The 20,727-nt window shown below is 42.3% G+C and overlaps 2 protein-coding genes across 5 annotated transcripts in view; one reads left to right on the top strand and one right to left on the bottom strand.

Annotated features, from left to right (window-relative positions):
• The window catches only part of Wdr3 (WD repeat domain 3), a 31,200-nt gene extending 19,384 nt beyond the window's left edge, over positions 1-11,816 (bottom strand). For both annotated transcript variants that reach the window (XM_048351865.1, XM_048351866.1), the window contains exons 1-9: positions 11,700-11,816; positions 9,017-9,207; positions 7,702-7,911; positions 6,553-6,671; positions 4,444-4,522; positions 3,504-3,599; positions 1,853-1,984; positions 1,570-1,671; positions 1,103-1,200 (exon numbers count right to left, since the gene is read on the bottom strand). In XM_048351865.1, the coding sequence (XP_048207822.1) occupies positions 1,103-1,200; positions 1,570-1,671; positions 1,853-1,984; positions 3,504-3,599; positions 4,444-4,522; positions 6,553-6,671; positions 7,702-7,911; positions 9,017-9,187 (1,007 nt within the window). In that variant the 5' untranslated portion in view covers positions 9,188-9,207; positions 11,700-11,816. The remainder of the gene's footprint in view (positions 1-1,102; positions 1,201-1,569; positions 1,672-1,852; positions 1,985-3,503; positions 3,600-4,443; positions 4,523-6,552; positions 6,672-7,701; positions 7,912-9,016; positions 9,208-11,699) is intronic.
• Positions 11,817-11,861: 45 nt separating this feature from the next.
• Gdap2 (ganglioside induced differentiation associated protein 2) overlaps positions 11,862-20,727 on the top strand; it is a 31,400-nt gene continuing 22,534 nt past the window's right edge. The window contains exons 1-3 of one of the 3 annotated variants that reach the window (XM_048351862.1): positions 11,862-12,024; positions 18,197-18,438; positions 20,209-20,348. In XM_048351862.1, coding sequence (XP_048207819.1) covers positions 18,263-18,438; positions 20,209-20,348 — 316 coding nt within the window. In that variant the 5' untranslated portion in view covers positions 11,862-12,024; positions 18,197-18,262. Of the gene's footprint in view, positions 12,025-12,349; positions 12,535-12,593; positions 12,726-18,196; positions 18,439-20,208; positions 20,349-20,727 lie in introns of those variants that run through there. The other 2 variants (XM_048351864.1, XM_048351863.1) reach the window with 2 other exon arrangements.

Raw genomic sequence — 20,727 nt, 5'->3', positions numbered from 1 at the left:
GAAACATTTCTGATAAAACTTTTCTAACATCAGGACTCTGTTCAAAACAAAACAAAAACACCTTACTAATGTGAACTGGACAGCCCAACCATGTCAAATGCACTGTCTGAAAAGCTATGCTAATATTTAGCAAAAAGAATATTAGGAACTTTAAACATGTCTGGACTGGAATGTGGATACTAATGGGGGTATATGGAGAGGGGACGAAGGGTAAATATAATCAGAGCATAAAAAAGATAGAAACTCTAAGTAACTCAAAAGAACTCAAAGCAGGGAGGCAGGAGGAGGGGGAAATGACAGAGGTGTCACTCTGACCAAGGTATATTATTTACATTAAGTGCACATGGTAAAATAAAACCCCCTGTATAACAGATACAAAACAAACACATAAAAACCCAAGTTACACTAAGGCAGATCATGGGGGAGAGGAGGGTTGTTTTTTTGTTTTGTGCTGGTATTGGGGCTTGAACCCAGGGCCTTATACTACTACTCAGCTTTATTCTTCAAGGCTGATGCTCTACCACTAGAGTCATAGTCCCACTTCTTGCCTTTTGCTAGTTAACTAGAGATAAGTATCCTTTTCAGATTTGTCTGCTTGAGCTGACTTTGAACCTCGACCCTCAGATCTCAGCTTACTGAGCAACTAGGAGTACAGGCGTTAGCCACTAGTTCACAGTAAGCAAGAGTTCCAGATAAATTTCAACTATTGTAGAATGATTTTCTATAGTTACAGTGACTTACTTTAGGATTATATCATCCCCCAATCTTCTTCTTTGCAGGTTACCACTATATAACCAGCTCCATTCCTTATAAGCTGCTGCCATTAAGAGTACATTGCTCACTTCTGAGAGTGGAATGGCTCTCAGAAACAAAAATTCTAAACTTGAGGCTAGAGCTGAGGCTCAAGGAGTAGAGTTCCTGTTGAGCCAGCAAAAAGACCTAAGTTCAAACCCCAATACTGCCTGAATGGATAAATAAATAAAACTTGGGTTAGATCACAAATTCTCCTCTAGCTCTGGACAGTAAATATTTCCTTCAAAGCAGCCAGTTTTTCTCATTAATATGTGGTATTTCATTATTAATAAATATTAATTAGACATACTTTGCTTTCTTCCTGGCTTTCTTCAGCTTCTTATCCATTTTCTTCTGAACTTCTTCTTTGGAAAGTACACAAAACACTTCTAGCACAGAGTCGGTTCCCTAGAAAGGCAAAAGGCTAAACTGAGCTTACTATGAGCAATGAACAGCAGCACTGATTTTTCTGCTAACTGTAATATTACTTAATCTCTCTGGGTTTGTCCCACCTCTGAAGTGACAATGTCGCTTGATAGCATTGCTTTGAAGACTAAACCACATGTGTGCACTTTCACATGGCTGGACAAGCCAGTGTTTCATAAATGCTTGCCAGCATTTATAATAAAAGCAACTTTGATTATTTTGTTAATAAAAGCTAGAGATTGCAGATCCATTGTACCAGAATAAAACATTAACATTACAAAAAGAAAAATCCATATCTACACTACGAAAGAACAACTCAGTCTTGTTACTTTCTTCCAAGCCCATACTCACGTGGCAAGCAAGAATCCTGCCTGTCTTGTCAATTGCAAGGTTAACAACTCGGTCCCTTCCTTGGCGCATTATGGAGCCAGCTTTCTTGCATGAAAGAATACGCTATAAAGAAAACAAGAGAACAGGAAGTTGTGGCTAAACCTCTGAAAAGATACATTTCTATGAAATTTAAGTGACAAAAAAGACTCCCTAAAATGGTGATAAGGATGGCAGATGCAAACAACTGCAGCTCTCACTTTTACTGCTACAAAAGGAAGGTAAGAACAAAACTGATTTGATTTACATCCTCAGGAGTTTCCTCCATCTCGGGGTCTCCATCCATCTCGGGGTCTCCATTCTTGGCTCCACGTCTCTCCTGCATTCCCAGAGAAGATTCTTTAATTTTCTTGGGATTTGGCTCTTCTGGGTCTTCAATCTGTTTCATTAAAAAAAAAAATGGGATAGAAAAGCTAGGCTAATGAGTTCCAGGAGGCGACTTTTAATCCTGATAACTCAAAAATCTTTCCAAGGGTCTCTAACAGCCTCATCAGTGGTGTTTTTTTGTTGTTGTTTTGTTTTGTTTTTTGCCAGTTCTGGGACTTTAACTTGGGGTGTGGATATTGTCCCTTAGCTTTTTTGTCCCAGGATAGTGCTCTATCACATGAAGCCACCTTTTACTGTATAGGAATCTAGAGCCAGGCGCTGGTGGCTCACATCTGCAATCCTAGCTACTTAGGAGGCTGAGATCTGAGGCTCATGGTTCAAAGCCAGCCCAGGCAGGAAAGACCATGGACTCTTATCTCCAATAAACTACTCAGAAAGAGCAGGAAGCAACATTGTGGCTCAAGTGGTAGAGTGCTAGCCTTGAGCACAGAAAGGCTCAGTGACAGAGCTCAGGCCCTGAGTTCAAGCCCCGGGACCAGCAAAAAAAAAAAAAAAAGAAAGAAAAGACTCAATTTTTTTGCCCAGCTGACTTCAAACCGCAATCCTCAGATACCATCCTACTGAGTAGCTAGGATTACAGGATCAGTGGCCTTTCTTGATCCAATTTAAGATGGACATCAATATAGACCCACTCTTAATTAACTTTAATATTCTGGGTTTTTTTTGGAGGGGGGTTGTCAGTTATTTGGCTTGAACTTAGGGCCTGGGTATTGACCCTGAGCTTTTTTCGCTCAAGGATAGCATTCTACCACTTTGAGTCACAGCTCCATTTCTGGTTTTCTGGTAATTAATTAGAATTAAGAGTCTCACAGACTTTCCTGCTCTGGCTGGCTTCAAACCATGATCCACAGATCTCAGCCTACTGAGTAGCTAGGATTACAGGTGTACGCCAGCAGCTCCTGGCTTTTTTTTTTTTTTTTTTTAATGAAAACTCTAGCATATTTCAGAGGCAAAGATTCTCACAGGCACTGCAAAACAGGTTTCATTTGCTCCTTAAATACAGCAAAGATTAATCCTTATCCAGTTGTTAATTTTTCTCCCATACAGAGAAGCAGGTATGATCTCAGAATACATACACTTATAAACAAGTAAATCTTACATTAAAAATAGGAAAGTTAATAATGTGAAGTCTACCCATGGATATTCAGAGGCCTAAGGTTGGGGGGCGGGGGGAGAACTGGGGAGGAGGGAAGATAGGAGAAAAATAAGGGAGGAGGTAACAAGTTTGACAAAGACTTGTACTCACTACCTTATGTATATAACTGTAACCCCTCTGGACATCGCCTTAAATTTAAAAGAAATTTAAAGACCTAAGGTTATTATTGGCCTACTAATGCAATAAGCTAAATATTAGCACTACCAGATAATGTAAACTAAAATCTACTCTTCTCAGCTCAAATATACAAGGACAATGAGCATACAAGGAAAATCTCTAGCTATGTGAAACACTCAGTAAATACATCTGATTCTAAATTCAAGAAGTCTATGACAACCTGGAAAACAATAATTACCTCCTGTAGATAGGCTAAGTCCCAAGCTCTCAGCTCACTGTCTGCAGCTCCAGTGATTAGCCGCTTTTCTTCCGACACCAGAACCAATCCCCATACCTTTGGTATACAAAAATTCATATAATTAGGATATTTAATGAGATTTCAAGTAGCACAATGTGGCAGTCCAAAGGGTTAAGTACATTTTAGTGAAATTTCTTTGGCATACCTGTAGAATTGTTGCATACGTGATACAGGAATTTCTAACCTTTTATTGTCCAATATAGATAATGACTATTCTTCATAAACCCTGACTACAGTGTCTAGCAGATAAAAAGTACTCCATGAAGGTCTGTGTAAAATTGCAGCTTCTAGAGCCATAAAGCGAATGGTAAAAGTAACAAAATCAGAAAATGGTTGCAAATCCATAGTCAAAGCATGCCCCTCCTCCTCACTGATGAGAGATGTTTTTTAAAGTGTGATTTAAATAAAAAAAGTACCACAGAAGACACAAGGTATGTAAAATATTTTCTGAACTTGAATGAATAGATCTACGTTCAAGTAGCCTGTAGAGCCACAATTAGCCACTTCCATGTCACTGGGACAGGCACAGCACAGTATTATTAAGCAACTCTACAAACAGTGAGGGACACTTTACAAGGATGTAACTGAGATTCATAACTACTGATGGATATTTTTCTTTATTTCAGACAATTTCACTACATAGAGTAGAAGAGCCTTGAACCCCAGTGCTGCGATTACAGATGGGTAATGCTGCCACCATGCTAAGAAGTTCTGTTAAATACCAGAGGGCTTGCTCCAGTGGCTGGCACTGGATTGGCTACACAGTAAATGATGATTATTAGCAGTAAAGACAAAAAGTCAAGAAAAGGACAAGGAAGAAAACCATCTTTTCCTTTTTGCCTTGCCATTCTTTTCCCATGCTCACAAACCTAGCCCATACCTCAGTTCGGTGACCAACCATTGTTTTGAAGCAGTGTTGGTTATCAAGGTCCCACCATTTCACCATAGTATCTTTCCCACTGAAAAGAAACATCAAGAAAGAAAAACTGCATTAGGATGCCTCACTAAACTCACAGGGAAATCAAGTTCACTGCTTCAAAAAGATGATGATGTACAGCAATGTCTAAGCTCTAATTCTCCCTGACTTTTCTTCTGAAAAGCAAAGGATATTAGCCTTCCATGTTATTATTCTTTTGTTGTTGTTGCTGCTGTTGATTGTGGGGCTTGAACTCAGAGCCTAGGCACTATCCTTGAACTCTTTTGCTCAAGGCTAGTGCTCTACCACTTGAGCCAAAATACCACTTCGTTTTTCAGTGGCTAGAGATAAGAGTCTCCCAGAGACTTTTCTGCCTGTGCTGGCTTTGAATTGCCATCCTCGACCTCAGCCTCCTGAGTAGCTAGGTCTATGTGATTATTCTTATGCAAGAAATCAGATCTATCACCTATAAGCACAAAGATGATGTTGAACTCTGAGTACTAAAGAACACAGAATGTGATCCATCATGTCTCCCCCAACAGGTCCATCGCCATACCATTGAAATTCTCTCAGCCTGCCTAGCATGCAGGCATCTTAGACCTCCCTGCTCCCACACCCAATGAGGCCTCTGTGTTCTAAAAATGCCTCCTCCGTGGCCTCTAATATCTGGACTCCTTCCAGATTTCTGTATGAGAGCCTCAACTTCAGTCCCAGGTCTTGGCTTATCATAAGTGTTTCTCATCTGGTCTCTGCCCATTGCTGGTCCTTCACTCAACACAAATCAGAATGTCTACTTCTAAAATTCATGAGCTCAGTGTTCTCTAAAGAATCAAAACTAGGGGGCTGGGGATATGGCCTAGTGGCAAAGAGTGCTTGCCTCGAATACATGAGGCACTGGGTTCGATTCCCCAGCACCACATATACAGAAAACAGCCAGAAGTGGCGCTGTGGCTCAGGTGGCAGAGTGCTAGCCTTGAGCAAAAAGAAGCCAGGGACAGTGCTCAGGCCCTGAGTCCAAGGCCCAGGACTGGCCAAAAAAAAAAAAAGAATCAAAACTAGGCTCTCAAAACCTCCTGTGGACTGGTTCTGATACAGTCCGTTCCTACTAACAGTCTCTACTGTTCTACACCTTCACTGACTGATAGCTAATAAAATACCCTTCATGACCAAGCTGGCATACAAAATCCATCCCATAGCCAGTTGCCACTCACTCATGCCTATAATCCTAACTACTCAGGAGAGTGAGTTCTGAGAATTTCAAGTTTGAAGCCAGCCCAGGCAGACAAATCTGAGAGTCTTATCTCCAATTAACCACCAAAAAAGCTCGGACTGGAGGTGTGGCTTAAATGGTGGAGTACCAGCCTTGAGTGAAAAAGAGAGCTCAAGGCCCTGAGTTCAAGCCACAGTACCAACACACGTGCACAAAAATCCATCCCACTACATTTCACAATCCTGACATCCACATTTTCCATCAGAACAAGTCATTCAGAGAACATACATGTGCTACATGTACAGGACACTAGTTACCTACATTCTACCCTGCAGGAACAAATCCATCTCTGGGGCAGCAATGAATCTTCGTAACATTCCCTAAGCCATTGCTAAACTGTCTCTAAGTACTGCCTGGAAAACCTGAGGTTCTCAGCCTCCTTAGAACTTAAATTGCTGTATTTGGGTGAATCCTATGTTTCCTTGCTTCCTCCCTTCCTCCCTTCCTTCTTCTCTTCCTTCTACTCAGGTCTATGAAGGACACCTCCCCTCAAAAGGCAGGTTAAACAGCTGTACTGAACAGCGAGGTATCACATCACCCGAAGGGATCCAGAAGGCAGACAACTCTCATCCCATAAAAAGTGCGGTAAAAGGTGAAAGAATATGAAAAGTAACTATCAGAATTATGAATGACAAATGAGCAAGGGAAAATTGTAAATGGTGTAATGCTGGATAGCTCTATGCAGGAGAGAAAGAGGGGACGGGCATAGGGACAACTGCACTAAACAATGAAGCAAGGGTCTCTTCAGAGCTCTAGTGAATGTACCAAGAAGTAAACTGGAAATGAACCCATTGCTTCTTTACCTGGTAACTAGCAAATTCTTTTCTCGTAGGAACAATGCTTGTGTGATGGCGTCCTTGTGTCCCTTTAGGCGATACAGGCCACTCTCATTAATCACATCCCACACAATAACATCGGTATCCTAAAGGAAAGAAATAATGCAGAGAACAAATTATTTTCTTTACTACAAAATCCTCATTCTTTTCTTTAGAGGTTTGAACTCGGGGCTCTAGGCATGAAACGCAGATGTTCCACCAGTCACATCTCCAACCCTTTTGCACACTGGTTATTTTGCTTCCTGCTCAGATGTATACCTAGACTGTGGTGTTCCAATTTTAGGCTTACCATCATAGCTGGGATGACAGGTGTGTGCCACCATGCACAGACTCTTACACAGAGATGGAGTCTTACAGATTTGGCTGTCCTCGCTAGCCTAGAACAGCAAGTCTCCTAATCCCATCCTGCCATGTATGCAGGATGACAGGCACATGCCACTGCACCCAACTATTGGTTGGGAAGGAATTTCATGAACTTTTCTGCTTGGGCTGGCCTTGAACTGTAGTCATCCTAATCTTAGCCTCCCAAGTAGCTAAAAGTATAGGTGTAAGCCTCAGGTACCAAGCAGAATTTGGTATTAACAAGGGCAATACAAAGTCCTCATAGAAAATCTGCAAAGCAGGGCTGATAATATGGCCTAGTGGCAAGAGTGCTTGCCTTGTATACATGAAGCCCTGTGTTCGATTCCCCAGCACCACATATATAGAAAACGGCCAGAAGTGGTGCTGTGGCTCAAGTGGCAGAGTGCTAGCCTTGAGCAAAAAGAAGCCAGAGACAGTGTTTAGGCCCTGAGTTCAAGGCCCAGGACTGGCAAAAAAAAGAAAGAAAATCTATAAAGCATACAGAACACGAAAATGAATGCCACCATTTACAAGTAATCAGAGGACATTTTGTTCTATATTGTCCCAGGTATATCTGTGTGGGTACAAGAGTATATAACACTCATAGAGATCTGGGTTATTTTCACACCATCCTCCTCACTCTTTTTCTACCATCTGTCTACTATACACTATTTTGAATCAGGAGAGTCCAGAGTTTCACCCAGCACTATGTGAACTGGTGTCAGCAGGAGCTCTTCAATGTAACAGAGTCCAGGCCCCAGTCCTAAGTCTCACCTTGGACCCTGAAGCCAGCCTCCCTCCCAGCTGATCATATTTCAGAGTAGTGACAGCTGCTTTGTGTCCGTTGAAGGTCACGTTCCCTTCCCCGCTTAGGAGACTGAAGATTCGGATGGACCCATCCTCGTAGCCAACAGCTAAATGCAGACCATCTGGGGAGGGGCATAAGCAAGTAACTTCCTGTTTAAGTCCTTGAAGGATGAGGATCTGTGATCATAAAATTCAGAAACAATGTAAAGAAGTTACATGTTATCAAGGGAAAAGTGTGGAGGAATTAGGTACATTCTGTAAAACTGAGTACAAGACTAATTCCGAATCATTCTTATAAATAATAGTAACATTGTCTATGCTATCTCATGTTTGCGCTAGGCAATGAAATGCTCAGGAAATGGTCCAATTATTTCGTCCAAAGCTCTACACTGGCATAATAAGTGCAAAAATTAGTGGGGCTGGGATATGGCCTAGTGGCAAAGAGTGCTTGCCTCGTATACATGAAGCCCTGGGTTCAATTCCCCAGCACCACATATACAGAAAATGGCCAGAAGTGGCGCTGTGGCTCAAGTGGCAGAGTGCTAGCCTTGAGCAAAAAGAAGCCAGGGACAGTGCTCAGACCCGAGTCCAAAGCCCCAGGACTGGCAAAAACAAACAAACAAACAAAAAATACCTAGGCCATAAAATAACTCGTTAGGTCTTTAATTTGGGCTTATATCAAGTGATTTTCAATAAAGGGTTTACAGGCCTCTCCTTGATTTACCTGACTCCCATAAGAAGAAATCTGCACAATACTAGAGTGCTATGGTGGTTTTATCCTGGAGATTCCCGGTGACATGCACCAAGATAATAATCCTTCTGGAGTCATATAGTGAATAAATAAGTTTAAAATACCTGGGCTTTTCAGAAGTGACAAACCTAAAGCCTAGTTTCACAACTTCTGGACCTGACCTCTATAAGAAAATTGCTCTGTCTATTAGAGCAATATTCCCTTTAAATGTCTGATTAAAGAAAAAGCTGGCTATGACAAGTTGAAGAACTTAAAAAACAGAATTGGTACAAAAAAGCAAACATGTGAAGAATCAATAAGGACTACAAATAGTGACCTATGGAAATAACTACAAAAAAAATCTGAGAAGCTCCTTTTTCGTTGTGATTTTCAGAATTTGGTGGTAAATACAACAAAACTGGATGCTTAGCCTCCTAAACTCGAAGGAAAGATAGGCGGTACACACATGTGTGCACACACCAGGGCACAGTAAGTCAGAATTCTCCCACTTTTACCTTTCCATAAATTAATACTAACTGTTTTCTGACTTACCTTCTCACCTTTCCTTAAGTCCCAGATGAAAACATGTTCGCAGGCTGGCACTGCCACATAGCGTCCCTTCTCTCCACGAAGTGTCACAAAAACAATGTTACCCTTTTGACTACCAATCAGGCCAAAGACTGCACTTGGCACATAGCGCAGGTACTGCTTGGTGAGCCCCATGACACTACGGATGAGGCACTCTGTAGATATAAATGAAGAAAATCAGTTCTTGGGGTACCTTGGTTTGGCTAGGTGAATAAACTCGAACTGTCCTGGGGCTTGAACTCAGGGCCTGGGCGCTGTCCCTGGCTTCTTTTTTGCTCAAGGCTAACACTCTACCACTTGAGCCACAGCACCACTTTCAGCTTTTTCTGTTTATGTGGTACTGAGGAACTGAACCCAGGATTTCATGCATACCAGGCAAGCACTCTACCACCAAGCTACATTCGTAGTCCTCCAACTGTCTTATAGGTAGTTGAAACAATATAACTTGACTTCAGTTTCCTCTGAAAAAAATCATCCAAAAAAAAATCTGGATATGGCTACTTTATAAAGTCACTGCTGAATTGTTCTTGTTGACATCATGAATAGCTGACATAAAGGTTTCAATGAAACTGCATAATTCACTTCTATTTATATGCCATCAAATTCTGGCACTAAGACTGCTAGCCAAGGATTGGACATACAGACCAATGAGAATTTACTGTGCGTCTATGCATAAATAGACACTAATGATAGACACTACTAAGTAGGCACAAAATCCAATTCTTATGGCATTTGCCTTCTAATTAGATGTTTTCAAACTCCAGAGTATCCAAGTCAGCTATAGGACTTAAACTATAACAATGAAACTGTTTCAGGAAGGGGGTAGAGAGAATAACAGTAAAATGAAACTGATTGGAATACACTGTACACACACTAGAGAAAGGTAACAATGAAAATCTCCCCTTTATAACTAATAAAAGAACACAGAAGTCTTGAGCAACTGTTTTGTAGTTAGGTTTTACATTTGTTTGGTTTAACTATACTGAGTCTTTTGTTTTGTTTTCCTGGGCCTGGGTACTATCTCTGAGCTATTCTTGCTCAGGGCTAGTGCTCTACCACTTGAACCACAGTACCACCTCCAGCTTTTTCTGAGTTCATTGGCGATAAGTCTCACAGACATTCCTGCCTGGGCTGCCTTCGAACGGTGATCTTCAGATCTCAGACTCTTAAGTAGCTAGGATTACAGGCATGAACCATGGGCACCCACCTTACTGAGTCTATTTTGTTGTTGTTGGTACCACAGTGTGAATTCAGAGCCTCAAAGCCAGACAGATAGAAAGTCCATGAGACTCTTATCTCCAAGTAACCAGCAAAATGCTGGAAACAGAGGTGTGGCTCAAGTGGTAGAGGACCATTCTTGAGCAGAAAATGTCAAGCAAGAATAGTAGGCCTTGAGGTTTAAGCCCCAGGACCAGTGAACACACACACACACACACACACACAATACTGGTCTAACAACCCAGTAATAAAGAGATGCATCTGAAAGTGCTGGAGATAAGGAGATCCTACTTCAGAGAAACAATCAAATTGAATGGACAGACATAGGATTGGTTAAAAGCAGTAATTTTGGAGTTAAGATTGGCTGCTGCTGCTCTACCACTGGAGCCACATTTCCAAAATGGCTGTTTTGCTAGTTATTGTTGAAGCTGGGAGTATCTAGGAATTTGCTGCCCTGACTAGCTTCAAACTGTGATCTCCGGTATCTCTACCTCCAGAGTAGGCAGGATTATAAATATGAGCCACATGTACCTCGCTCTGAGCCTCTTAATTAGTTATATTCTCCTTTTTTAGTCTAACTGAAAAATAAACTCAACTAATATTTCTGCTAATAACTATTTCCTGGCTTGCATGCTTTTGTCATAGTTACAAGCACAAAGCCAATTTAACCTGGCCATGTGATTAATTCTTCCCCAATACTCTTCCTAATTACATTAATCACTACCATCCTTAGACTACAGTATGCTGAAGCGTGGGGGTTTCCATACCTCTAGTTCTAGTCTTACCCTATCTGTCCATTACATGATTGCTAATTGCAGAGTTCCAAATACTTATTGCATACCTTTCAGATTCACATTTAACATGTCTGTAGCAAGGTTTTAGAAATCTTGTTTCATAAACCTTCTCATTTTTTTCCTGATTCTAAGACACACACGTTTCCTAGTTATTCAGGCCCATAACTTTGTAGTAATCTTTAACTCATTAGTAAAACATCTCTTAGCAATAACGCTTAGCAAGAGGGACGAAGGTATTGTGAATGGTATGTTAACACATGCTCTTAGTAAAGTGTCCCGTACGTAAGCATGGGTGGGTAACATAAATCATCCCCCACAATAATGAAGGTGGTGGATAGTCTTACTCTCATTTTACAACACGGGTTCAGGACGGCTATAGCGAGGCGATCACCTTGTCTGAGTTAGGGGCGCCCGCGCGCCACCCTGAGCATCTTCCAGCACCCGCGTCGCCGGACCGGGCAGCTCCACCGCGCACCCGCCGGCCCCGGACACCGCTGTGCGGACGCCTGCAGCTAATCACCCGGCTTCTCCCCACTTAGGGATAGCCTGCAGACGCTCCCGAGTCCCGTCTGCTGCCCACACCTGGGCCTCACCACTAGCCCCGGAGCAGGGGTGCCCGCGCAACCTGGACTCACCTCCGTCTCCACGAGGCCCGGCCGACAGCACCCACCCTCCGAGCCCGCCCTTTCCGGTCCGCTGCGGGTGCCTCTTCCGCCCGACGTTCCCTTTGCCTTCGAACCGGAAGTGGCGAAAGGGCGCGTTCTGATTGGTCCGCGTGGCTGGGAGCGGAAGTCAGCTTTTTGGAGCGCCCCGCGTCTGCAGCTGGTCTCTTCTAGCCTAAGGAGACTCGGAGCCGGCTCTGCCCTGGCGGGTGACGGCTGTCTAGGGATGGCGCTCTGCCGGTTTCTGTCAGGAGCGTAACCTGCGCTGCTGTCGCCCCGATGGAATCGCCCGAGTGCTGTGAGAGGCGGGGCGGAGCGAGACTTCTGGGTCTGCGGGCCGCGGAGGCTGCGCGGGGCTCGGCTGGAGCTGCGGGCCGGGGAGGCGGCCTGGGGCTCGGTGGGGGCTGTGGGCCGGGAGGCGGCGCGGGGCGGCGGGGCTGGGGGGCGGCGGGGCCGGTGAGGCGGCGCGGGGCTCGGCCGGGGCTGAGGGCCGGGGAGGCGGCGCGGGGCTTGGCGCTGGGTTCGGCGCGGGGAGGCGGGCCGGGGAGGTGGCGCGGGTGTGGAGGTCAGGCTGCCGGCTGCCTTTGCGGGTCTCCCTCCCACGTCCTGGCGATCGCCCCTGCGGACGCGGCGTGGCACGAGTCTCAGCTGGAGTCGGGGTGGGCTTAGCCGGGCGAGCGCAGAACGTTGAGTTGTCCGGATCCCCGCAGTCCCGGGGTGACATTGGCCGGGCTTTGTGTTTCCGGCTCTCGGGCCTTCCGAGGGGTCCGTGGTCGGGTCCGGCCCCGCCTAGGGGTGCGGCGGCCAGGTGGGAATTGGCGTTTCTCCTTTGGAGTCCCTTTGTGCTTGGGTTGCATCGAAGTTTTAGGAATGACTTCTGATGCCTGTCACTGGGCAGAATTAAAGCTGACATGGAACTAGAAAAGAAGTGTGCCCTCGCCGTGCAGCCAGCCTTGAAATTCTATGTGTCTGCATTTATTGTGCTTTTAAGATGTTCAGGTAATTTTCCAAATCAAGAAAACTAACCAGGATGATCAGACTGGAAAGCTGCTGTAGCTTACGTGTTTAGAAAGGAGATTGCTGCAGGGGAGCCAGTTACTCACGCTTGTAATCCTGTCTACTCAGTGGGCTGAGATCTGAGGTCACCCTTCAAAGCCGGTCAAATCTGAGACTCCTGTGACCAATTAATCAGCAAAAAGCAGGAGTGGAGATGTGACTCGAGTGGTAGAGCACCAGCCTTGAGCAAAATAAAAAAAGAAAGGCGGGGGGACTCTCAAGGCTTTAAGTTCAAACCTATATATCTACACCAAAAATAACAGCAGCGAGATTGCTGTGAATAGGAATAGTGAGATCTTAGAGAAGAAAAGTGAAGTACAGAGGGGTTAGTTTCATATGTAAGGCAGCGAGTACATTTCTTATCCAACTTGTTACCTTCTCTCTCATTTTTCCACCGCCTCTCCTGGAGTATTTACTTCTAAGAAAGCTATCTTACAGCTGTGTAAACTGTGGATAGCTAGTGTCAATCATAAATGATTTTTGCCATGTACAGATTACCGGTCTCTTGGAATTTCAGTGGGAGCCTGTTTATGTGCCTATTTCAGTGCCTGTTTATGTGCATTTCAGTATTCCTGATCTGTTAGTATAACTTCTGTGATTGACTATATAGCACCTACCATGTTCTGAAGCAAGTTAATTGTGTGTGTGTGAGTGTGAGTGTGAGATGGTACTAGGGCTTGAACTTTGAACCTAAGCGCTGTCCCCTAGCTTTATTACTCAAGATGGGTACTTTACCACTTGGGCCACACCTCCACTTCTAGCTGTTTGCTGGTGTTGGAGATAAAAGTCTCACAGACATCCCCCCCCCCCCTTTGAAATGCAGATCTCAGACCTCAGTCTCCAGAGTAGCTAGGATTGGGAGCCACCAGTTTAGGCTTAAACAAGTGAAATCTTAACCCATCTCCACTTTTGTATTCAAATGGGTAGAGTCTATTTTAAAAAACTTAACATTATTAAAAATTATGGGAGGGAACGACCACAGTTGGGAAAAGTTTATAAGGTAATGCCTCCTACAAAATCCCTTTACATGCTACTTCAAGGATAAGACTACTTATTAAAATTTCAGCTCCTTCAATGTTTTAAAAGTTATCATTGAAACTTAGCCCCATTTACTTAATATGTTAATATATACTGATATTGCTGATATACTATTATGGCATATGCTTTAGGAGTTTTTGAATGGTAATGTTAAATATCACCTAGGTTCATTGATGAAGCCTAGAAATCTTTTTATAATGCTGTATTTATTGTTAACACATTGAACCATTTCAGTTAGTATTTTTGTATCTGGGCAAGTTTTTGTTTGTTTGTTTGTTTGTTTTGCCAGTCCTGGGCTTGGACTCAGGGCCTGAGTGCTGTCCCTGGCTTCTTTTTGCTCAAGGCTAGCACTCTGCCACTTGAGCCACAGTGCCACTTCTGGCCATTTTTCTACATAAGTGGTGCTGAGGAATCCAACCCAGGGCTTCATGTATATGAGGCAAGCATTCTTGCCACTAGGCCATATCCCCAGCCCTGGGCAAGTTTTTTTTTAAGTGCCATTAAGATGCTTCTTTAAAAAAATTACTGGTTTATATCAGTTGTCAAGGTTTTCATTGTTAAATTTCCACCCACACAGTTACACTGTATTTCAATCAATTTCAACCCTTCTGTATCACAGAACCTCCTCTCTAAAAAATAGCTTTCCCAACAGGTGTCCTTGTTCCATTTTCATAGTTTTAAATAGTTTCAAAATGGCAATATTCCATCTTATTTTAAGTATTTAAATACAAAGACACGAGTAGTGTCGTGCCTGTAGTTTGTGCAGAGTGAAGTAAAGCTGGTGCTTATTGGAAACCAGATGCATAGACCGGCTCCATGTATTTTTATCTAGGTTTGTGTAGTCAAGAGCATTTTTAAAAATAATAAACAAGTTTAAATGTCTCACTTTTCCTTTTAAATGATGCTGATTTCCTTTTATGCACACACATACACAAAGATTATTGTTTTTTGTGACAGTGATCCAGAGTTTTCTGCCTAGTCTTGAACAGTAAAATCTAGCCATTCTACTTAATCATATAAATCAATATTTAAAGAACTTCTTAAACTAGAAGATGATTGTAAGGGGAAAAAAGAAGCTACAAAGAATTGTTCAGATTGTAGGAATTGTGAGGAATACATAAATAAGGATCACATAGTGTTCCATTTGCTTTCTTGTCTTTGGGTATGTGTTCTGCCACTAAAGTAGGAAGAAAGTATGGCTAAGGAAAATGAATCTGAACCATTTTGAAGCCTTTTTGTCCCATGGAGACTTTTTGATCCCAGGACATTAGTAGGCTTCTGCAGACTGTTTTACTAAAGTTCAGTGTTTATTTATGGACTTGCTCAAAGTACAGGACTGATTACCTTAGTGGAAAGCCTTGTTACCCCTTAGTATTATCTATTTGAAAATCTCTGCTTGTATGAGCTCACATATACACATTTTTGTGGATGAAAAGTATCTGTTTTCCACAGGATTCTTAGATGGGCCTGTGACCCTAATTTAGGAGCCTCTTCTGGGATCCTTTTGCCTTCATTGAGATGCTCTGTTTACTTTATTGCGAAGGTGTGTGTGTGTGTGTGCGTGTGCACACACACACGCACATACATTTATTTTTGGTAAGAAAAATCAATTTCTTTGTATAGATATAACTGCAAAAGAAGGCAACCTAAATACAGAACTCTATCCATAAAATGCCACTGAACTTTGCTCTACCACAGAAACTGTGAGCATTACTTAGTCACTTAACACACATTGTCTTGTGGCTGCAAAGATCCAGCCACAGGTACTGACCAGATATGATTCAAGATACAGGAGAACACCAGACTGTATGAAAGAAAATAACAATTTTGAAAAGGAAATTATAATCCTTGATATGCAGCTAAGATTTGAGTAAGCCTTGGGTTTGGGAAGGTTTCTGTTGACCCTAAAAGTACAGTTTTAGAATAGTACTGGAAACATTTAGCAGAAGCAAAAAAAAAAAAAACTTCAGGAAGTTGACTTAATGGAAGAAGAGGAAGTAGAGCAATAAAAGCATATTATTCTGGGGGGGGGGGGGGAAACGAGTAGTAAAAGGAGCACCAGTAGTCCCCCTCTATAATCCTAGCTGCTCAAGCCACTGGGATCTGAGGATCACAGTTCAAAGCCAGGCAAGGCAGAAAAGTTTCCTGGTGGCTAATTGGAGGTAAGAGCCTCATGGCCTTTTCTGCCAGGGCTAGCTTTGAACCACCATCCTCAGATCTCAGCCTCCTGAGTAGCTAGGATAACAAGCATGAGCCACCAGCACCAGGCTTTAGTTTCTGTAGCTATAAGGCTACCACTGTGCTGAGATTTCTAGATTTATAAGCCACACCCCTTCTCTGAGCTCTAGCCTCCTCTGCCCTGACCTTGGCCAAGCAGTGAGCATCTCAGCTCAGCATTTCCAGCAGAGACATGGTTATCGGTGAACCCCACAGCTTACTTTTAGTCTGCATCTTTGTAAACAACATTAATATATCTACTCCATTTTTAGCAAGAAATTTAGGAAATATCTTTGATTCTACCCTTTCTGTATTCATTTAGCAAATACTGTTGGTTCTATCTTCAAAACATACTTCAAATCTAACATTTCTCATCACCATTTCACCTAAATCATTGAGATCATTTTCTCCTGGTTTCTGCTTCTAATCTTTGCTCTTATTGATTTCATAGAAGCTAAAGTAATCTTTTAAATATTATGTTTGGTCATTTACCTCAATCAAGGTCCTCTTATAGCTTCTTTCCTCTCATTTAGAATAAGATGTAAAGTTTTAGCTTGGCTTACACACTGTCATGTTGTCTTTCTCTCAAGCCTTCTGACCTACACTTCACTACTCTGCTCTAGCTAAACTGACTTGGCTCTTTATGGAATACAGCATACTCGTTCCTGCCCGTTGACCTTGTTATTTCCTGGCTTGCTGTCTCACTTGAACTCCATGATCTGATGTCACCTTTCTCTCATAGTAGTTATTGCCTTCAGACCTATTTTGCACTGGCTCAGTCGGGTCTTTTTTATCATTTATCATCTCTTCCCCACTGAAGCAAATACCCTGGAGGCAGGGCCTTGCTTTTACCACTGGAGTTCTAGTATCTGAAACCAGACCTAACACATGATGCTTGCAAAGATTTATTGGACGAATGAGTATACTATTTTACTGAAGCAGCTATCTGACTTGTTGGCAAACTTAGTGCCCACCCATTTTCTCTGGTGAAATTTCCTAGAATCTAGCTCCAATTCTTGACACACACACACTGTGTGTCTTTCTATCACTCTCTACCTCTGATTGCTGTATTTCTATACAGCTAGCTGCTTACCCTAGACCCATAGGGTGTGGTATGTGTTATCACATATGCCTTAGCTTACTGATTATCAAGTCCTGTTCATTCTTCCACCATCTATTTGGGATCCCTGCCTCCTTCACATGCATGTTCCTTGCTGCTTAGTTGCAACCTTTATCATCTCTTCCCAGTTGATTGCCTCCCCCACACACACACCCCTTCTTGTTGGATCTTACAATGTATCCTTTTTATTCCAGTGTTTTCCTGTAGTTGTTTCAGGTTCCAGTTGTTTCATTGAGATCTTTGGTCTATTTTAATTCATTTTTGTAGAGTGAGCAGTAGGGGTTAGGTTTGTTTTCTATATGCAGATTACCAATTTTCCCATCACCATTTGTTGAAGGAGCTGTTTCTAGGCTCCTGTGTAAACAATCAAATGGCTATAGCTGTATGAGCCTGTTTTGAGGTCTTCTGCTCCATTCATCTTTGTGTATCTTTTTGTGCCAGTACTGTGCTGCTTTTATAGCATGGGACAGAGGGTGTTGTGAATCTAATTGTTTTTCTAATTTCTTTTCACTCTTGATATATAGAAAAGGTACTGGTATGTTGGTTTCATATCCTGTTACTTTGCCATGTTTATAGATCTGTAAGTTATTTCCTAGTGTCTTCAGGGTCTTTTAAGCATAGACAAATAGGGATAATTTGCCTTTTATATACTTATCACACTGAATCTTTAAATCAACATATTGTTTATCTTTGCCTCTCTTACTTAGCTGTCTGTTTTTTCTGCCAGTAGTAGGGACTTGGGTGAATGTTGAATGAATAGTCCTGTTCCTGGAAAGTAGAAATGGTGGGCCTCGTGATCATTTTAATAGCTGTAATTCTTTGGAAAGAGTATATGCCTAAATAACTCTCCTTTATTCCTGTTCTTAGAAAGTTGTAGAAGTTCTCTGTTGTCCATTGTTTCTAATGGACCATTTAAGAGACTGTAAGTCACATAATGTACTGTTGGAGCATTTCACAGTAGAGTTTTGTTTTTTGATGTAGTGGAAGTAAGGCAATGCTTGCATTTCTCTGCTAACATGACTCATTCTTTCCTTTTAAGCTAACGTCTCCTGGAAGTACTGAGTCACTGTGGCACCTGGGGAAGCCACACAGAAGCTCTGGTCCCATGGATCCCTTGGGGGCACCTTCCCAGTTTGTGGATGTGGACACACTGCTAAGCTGGGGTGACTCCTGTGAAGACCAACTCAGTTCTTCCCATGTGACGGCTGAAACGGGTCCTGAAGACACCATTAGATCGCCTTTTCCTTTTAATAAGGAGATCAATGGAAAAGTGGTTCTTTGGTAATTCTTTGATTAGATGGTGCCTGTAAACTCCTCTTTGCTACCTTTGAATATACAAAGCAGCCTTATTGAGGTATAACTGACATATAGTGACTGCACACACAGATGTAAAGTGTACAACTAGGTGAGTTTTGGCCTAACAGCCATGAAGCCACCACCACACATAAGATTCACAAGTAAGTGAATGTATTTATCACTGCCAGCAGAAGTGGTGCTTGATCCCTGTGCAGTCCTTTCCCCTGCTTTCTTTCTTTGTACATCCCAAGCAACCAGTGATCTTCCTGTCACTATAGATTTTCTACAACTTGATACAAATGGAATTATGATGATTTTGGGGTTTGGGGAGGTTGTTTGTTTATTTGGGGCGGCTTTTTTTTTTTTTGGCCAGTACTAGGGCTTGAACTGAGGGCCTTATATTGTCCCTTAGCCTTTTCTGCTCAAGGCTGGCACTCTACCACTGAGGCCACTCCTCCACTCCCAGCTTTTTGCTGATTATGGGAGATAAGAGTCTCATGGACTTTTCTGCCTGAGCTTCCAAACTCAGATCTTAGTTCTCCTGAGGAGCTAGAATTACAGATGTGAGCCACCAGTGCCTGTTTTGTGATGCTTTTTTTTTTTTTTTTTTTTTTTTTTTTGGCCAGTCCTGGGCCTTGGACTCAGGGCCTGAGCACTGTCCCTGGCTTCTTCCCGCTCAAGGCTAGCACTCTGCCACTTGAGCCACAGCGCCGCTTCTGGCCGTTTTCTGTATATGTGGTGCTGGGGAATCGAACCTAGGGCCTCGTGTATCCGAGGCAGGCACTCTTGCCACTAGGCTATATCCCCAGCCCCTTGTGATGCTTTTTTGATCTAGCTTCTTTTATATGACATAAATATTGTTATACATTGCTTTTTTAAAAATTGAAATAAAATTCACATGCTGTGCAATTCACTAAGTTGTACATTTTAGTGCTTTTTAGTACATTCATAGAATTGAATAACCATAGCCATAGTCTTTTTTTTTTTAACATTTTTATCAACTCAAAGTTTTTCCAGTCCTTGAAGGGGATTTTTGTTATTGTTGTTTTTGTGTGTGCTGGGGTAGTGAACTTGGTACTGGGGCTTATACTCAAGGCTGGCACTAAACCAATTAGCCATATCTCTGCTTCCAGCTTTTTGATGGTTTTGATTGGAGATAAGTGTCTCAGGTACTTTCTTGCCCACATTAGCTTTGAACCATGACCCTCAGATCACAGTCTCCTGAGTATTTAGAATTAAAGCCATGAGCCACGTTCACTGGCCCAGTCCTTTAGCTTTGTGGAACAACTAATCTACTCTTGTCTCTAGGTTTACTTATTTTAGACATTTTGAAAGTATTACAATAACATACGTGGCGTTTTTGTGACTTGGCATAATGTATTCTGTCATGTAGATATACCACATTTATCAACTCATATTAATGTACATCTGGGTTGTTTCTGCTCTGGAAGCTATCATGATTAATGTTGCTAAATTCTTTAAAGCAACCAATTTTACCTCTGTAAGCATTGTGTTATAATAAAGTGTATGAGACAACTTCCTCAATTTTGGTATTAGAGAAGTTGCATCTAAGCTCTAGGATGGCAGAAATCTTTTTTTGAGTCAAATTTCTTTTGTACTGTTGCTTAACTTGTGAACTAGCAAAACCAATGTAAAGAGTCAGAGATAGAACGTTCTGAAAAAAAATCCAAACTAGGTCTCTTCTCTCCCTCTTCTTTCCCATTCCTGCTGTTTATTTATTTATTGCTTTTTCAGGAAAGGAGATGTGGCACTACTAAACTGTACGGCCATTGTGAACACCAGCAATGAGAGTCTCACAGACAAGAATCCTGTGTCAGAAAGCATCTTCATGCTTGCAGGGCCAGATCTGAAGGAAGACTTGCAGAAACTTAAAGGTAGGTGACTTTTCCTATGTATGTTAGTGGTTAGGAGACATCTTTATGTCCTCTACTATGAAAAAACCTATTTTGTGGTTCAGTGAGAAAATTATGTGTTATATGTACTGATGTTCTTTTGTTGAAACTAAAGACAAAAAGCTTTGAAAGCCCCGCGGTGTGTTAAAAGCTGCTTGCTGAGGTTCTGCCACCAGTGATGCTCCCCTGTCAAATTACAGCTTTAAAATTAAGTAGGTCTTGAAGCCAAAACCCTGGATTTTTATTGTGGTACTTCCTTCAGTTGTCAGAACCGGTAGGTCCTCAGCCTTTTAATTTTCCAGAAGAGAATCCCAAGACCAAGGAGTGTAGGCTTGAGTGTCCTTGTAAGAAACACGGATAG

Source organism: Perognathus longimembris, chromosome 7 (genome assembly GCF_023159225.1).
Source record: "Perognathus longimembris pacificus isolate PPM17 chromosome 7, ASM2315922v1, whole genome shotgun sequence".
NCBI lineage: Eukaryota > Metazoa > Chordata > Mammalia > Rodentia > Heteromyidae > Perognathus > Perognathus longimembris.
The sequence above is the reverse complement of the archived record's forward strand: the minus strand, read 5'-3'. Positions and strand labels throughout refer to the sequence as shown.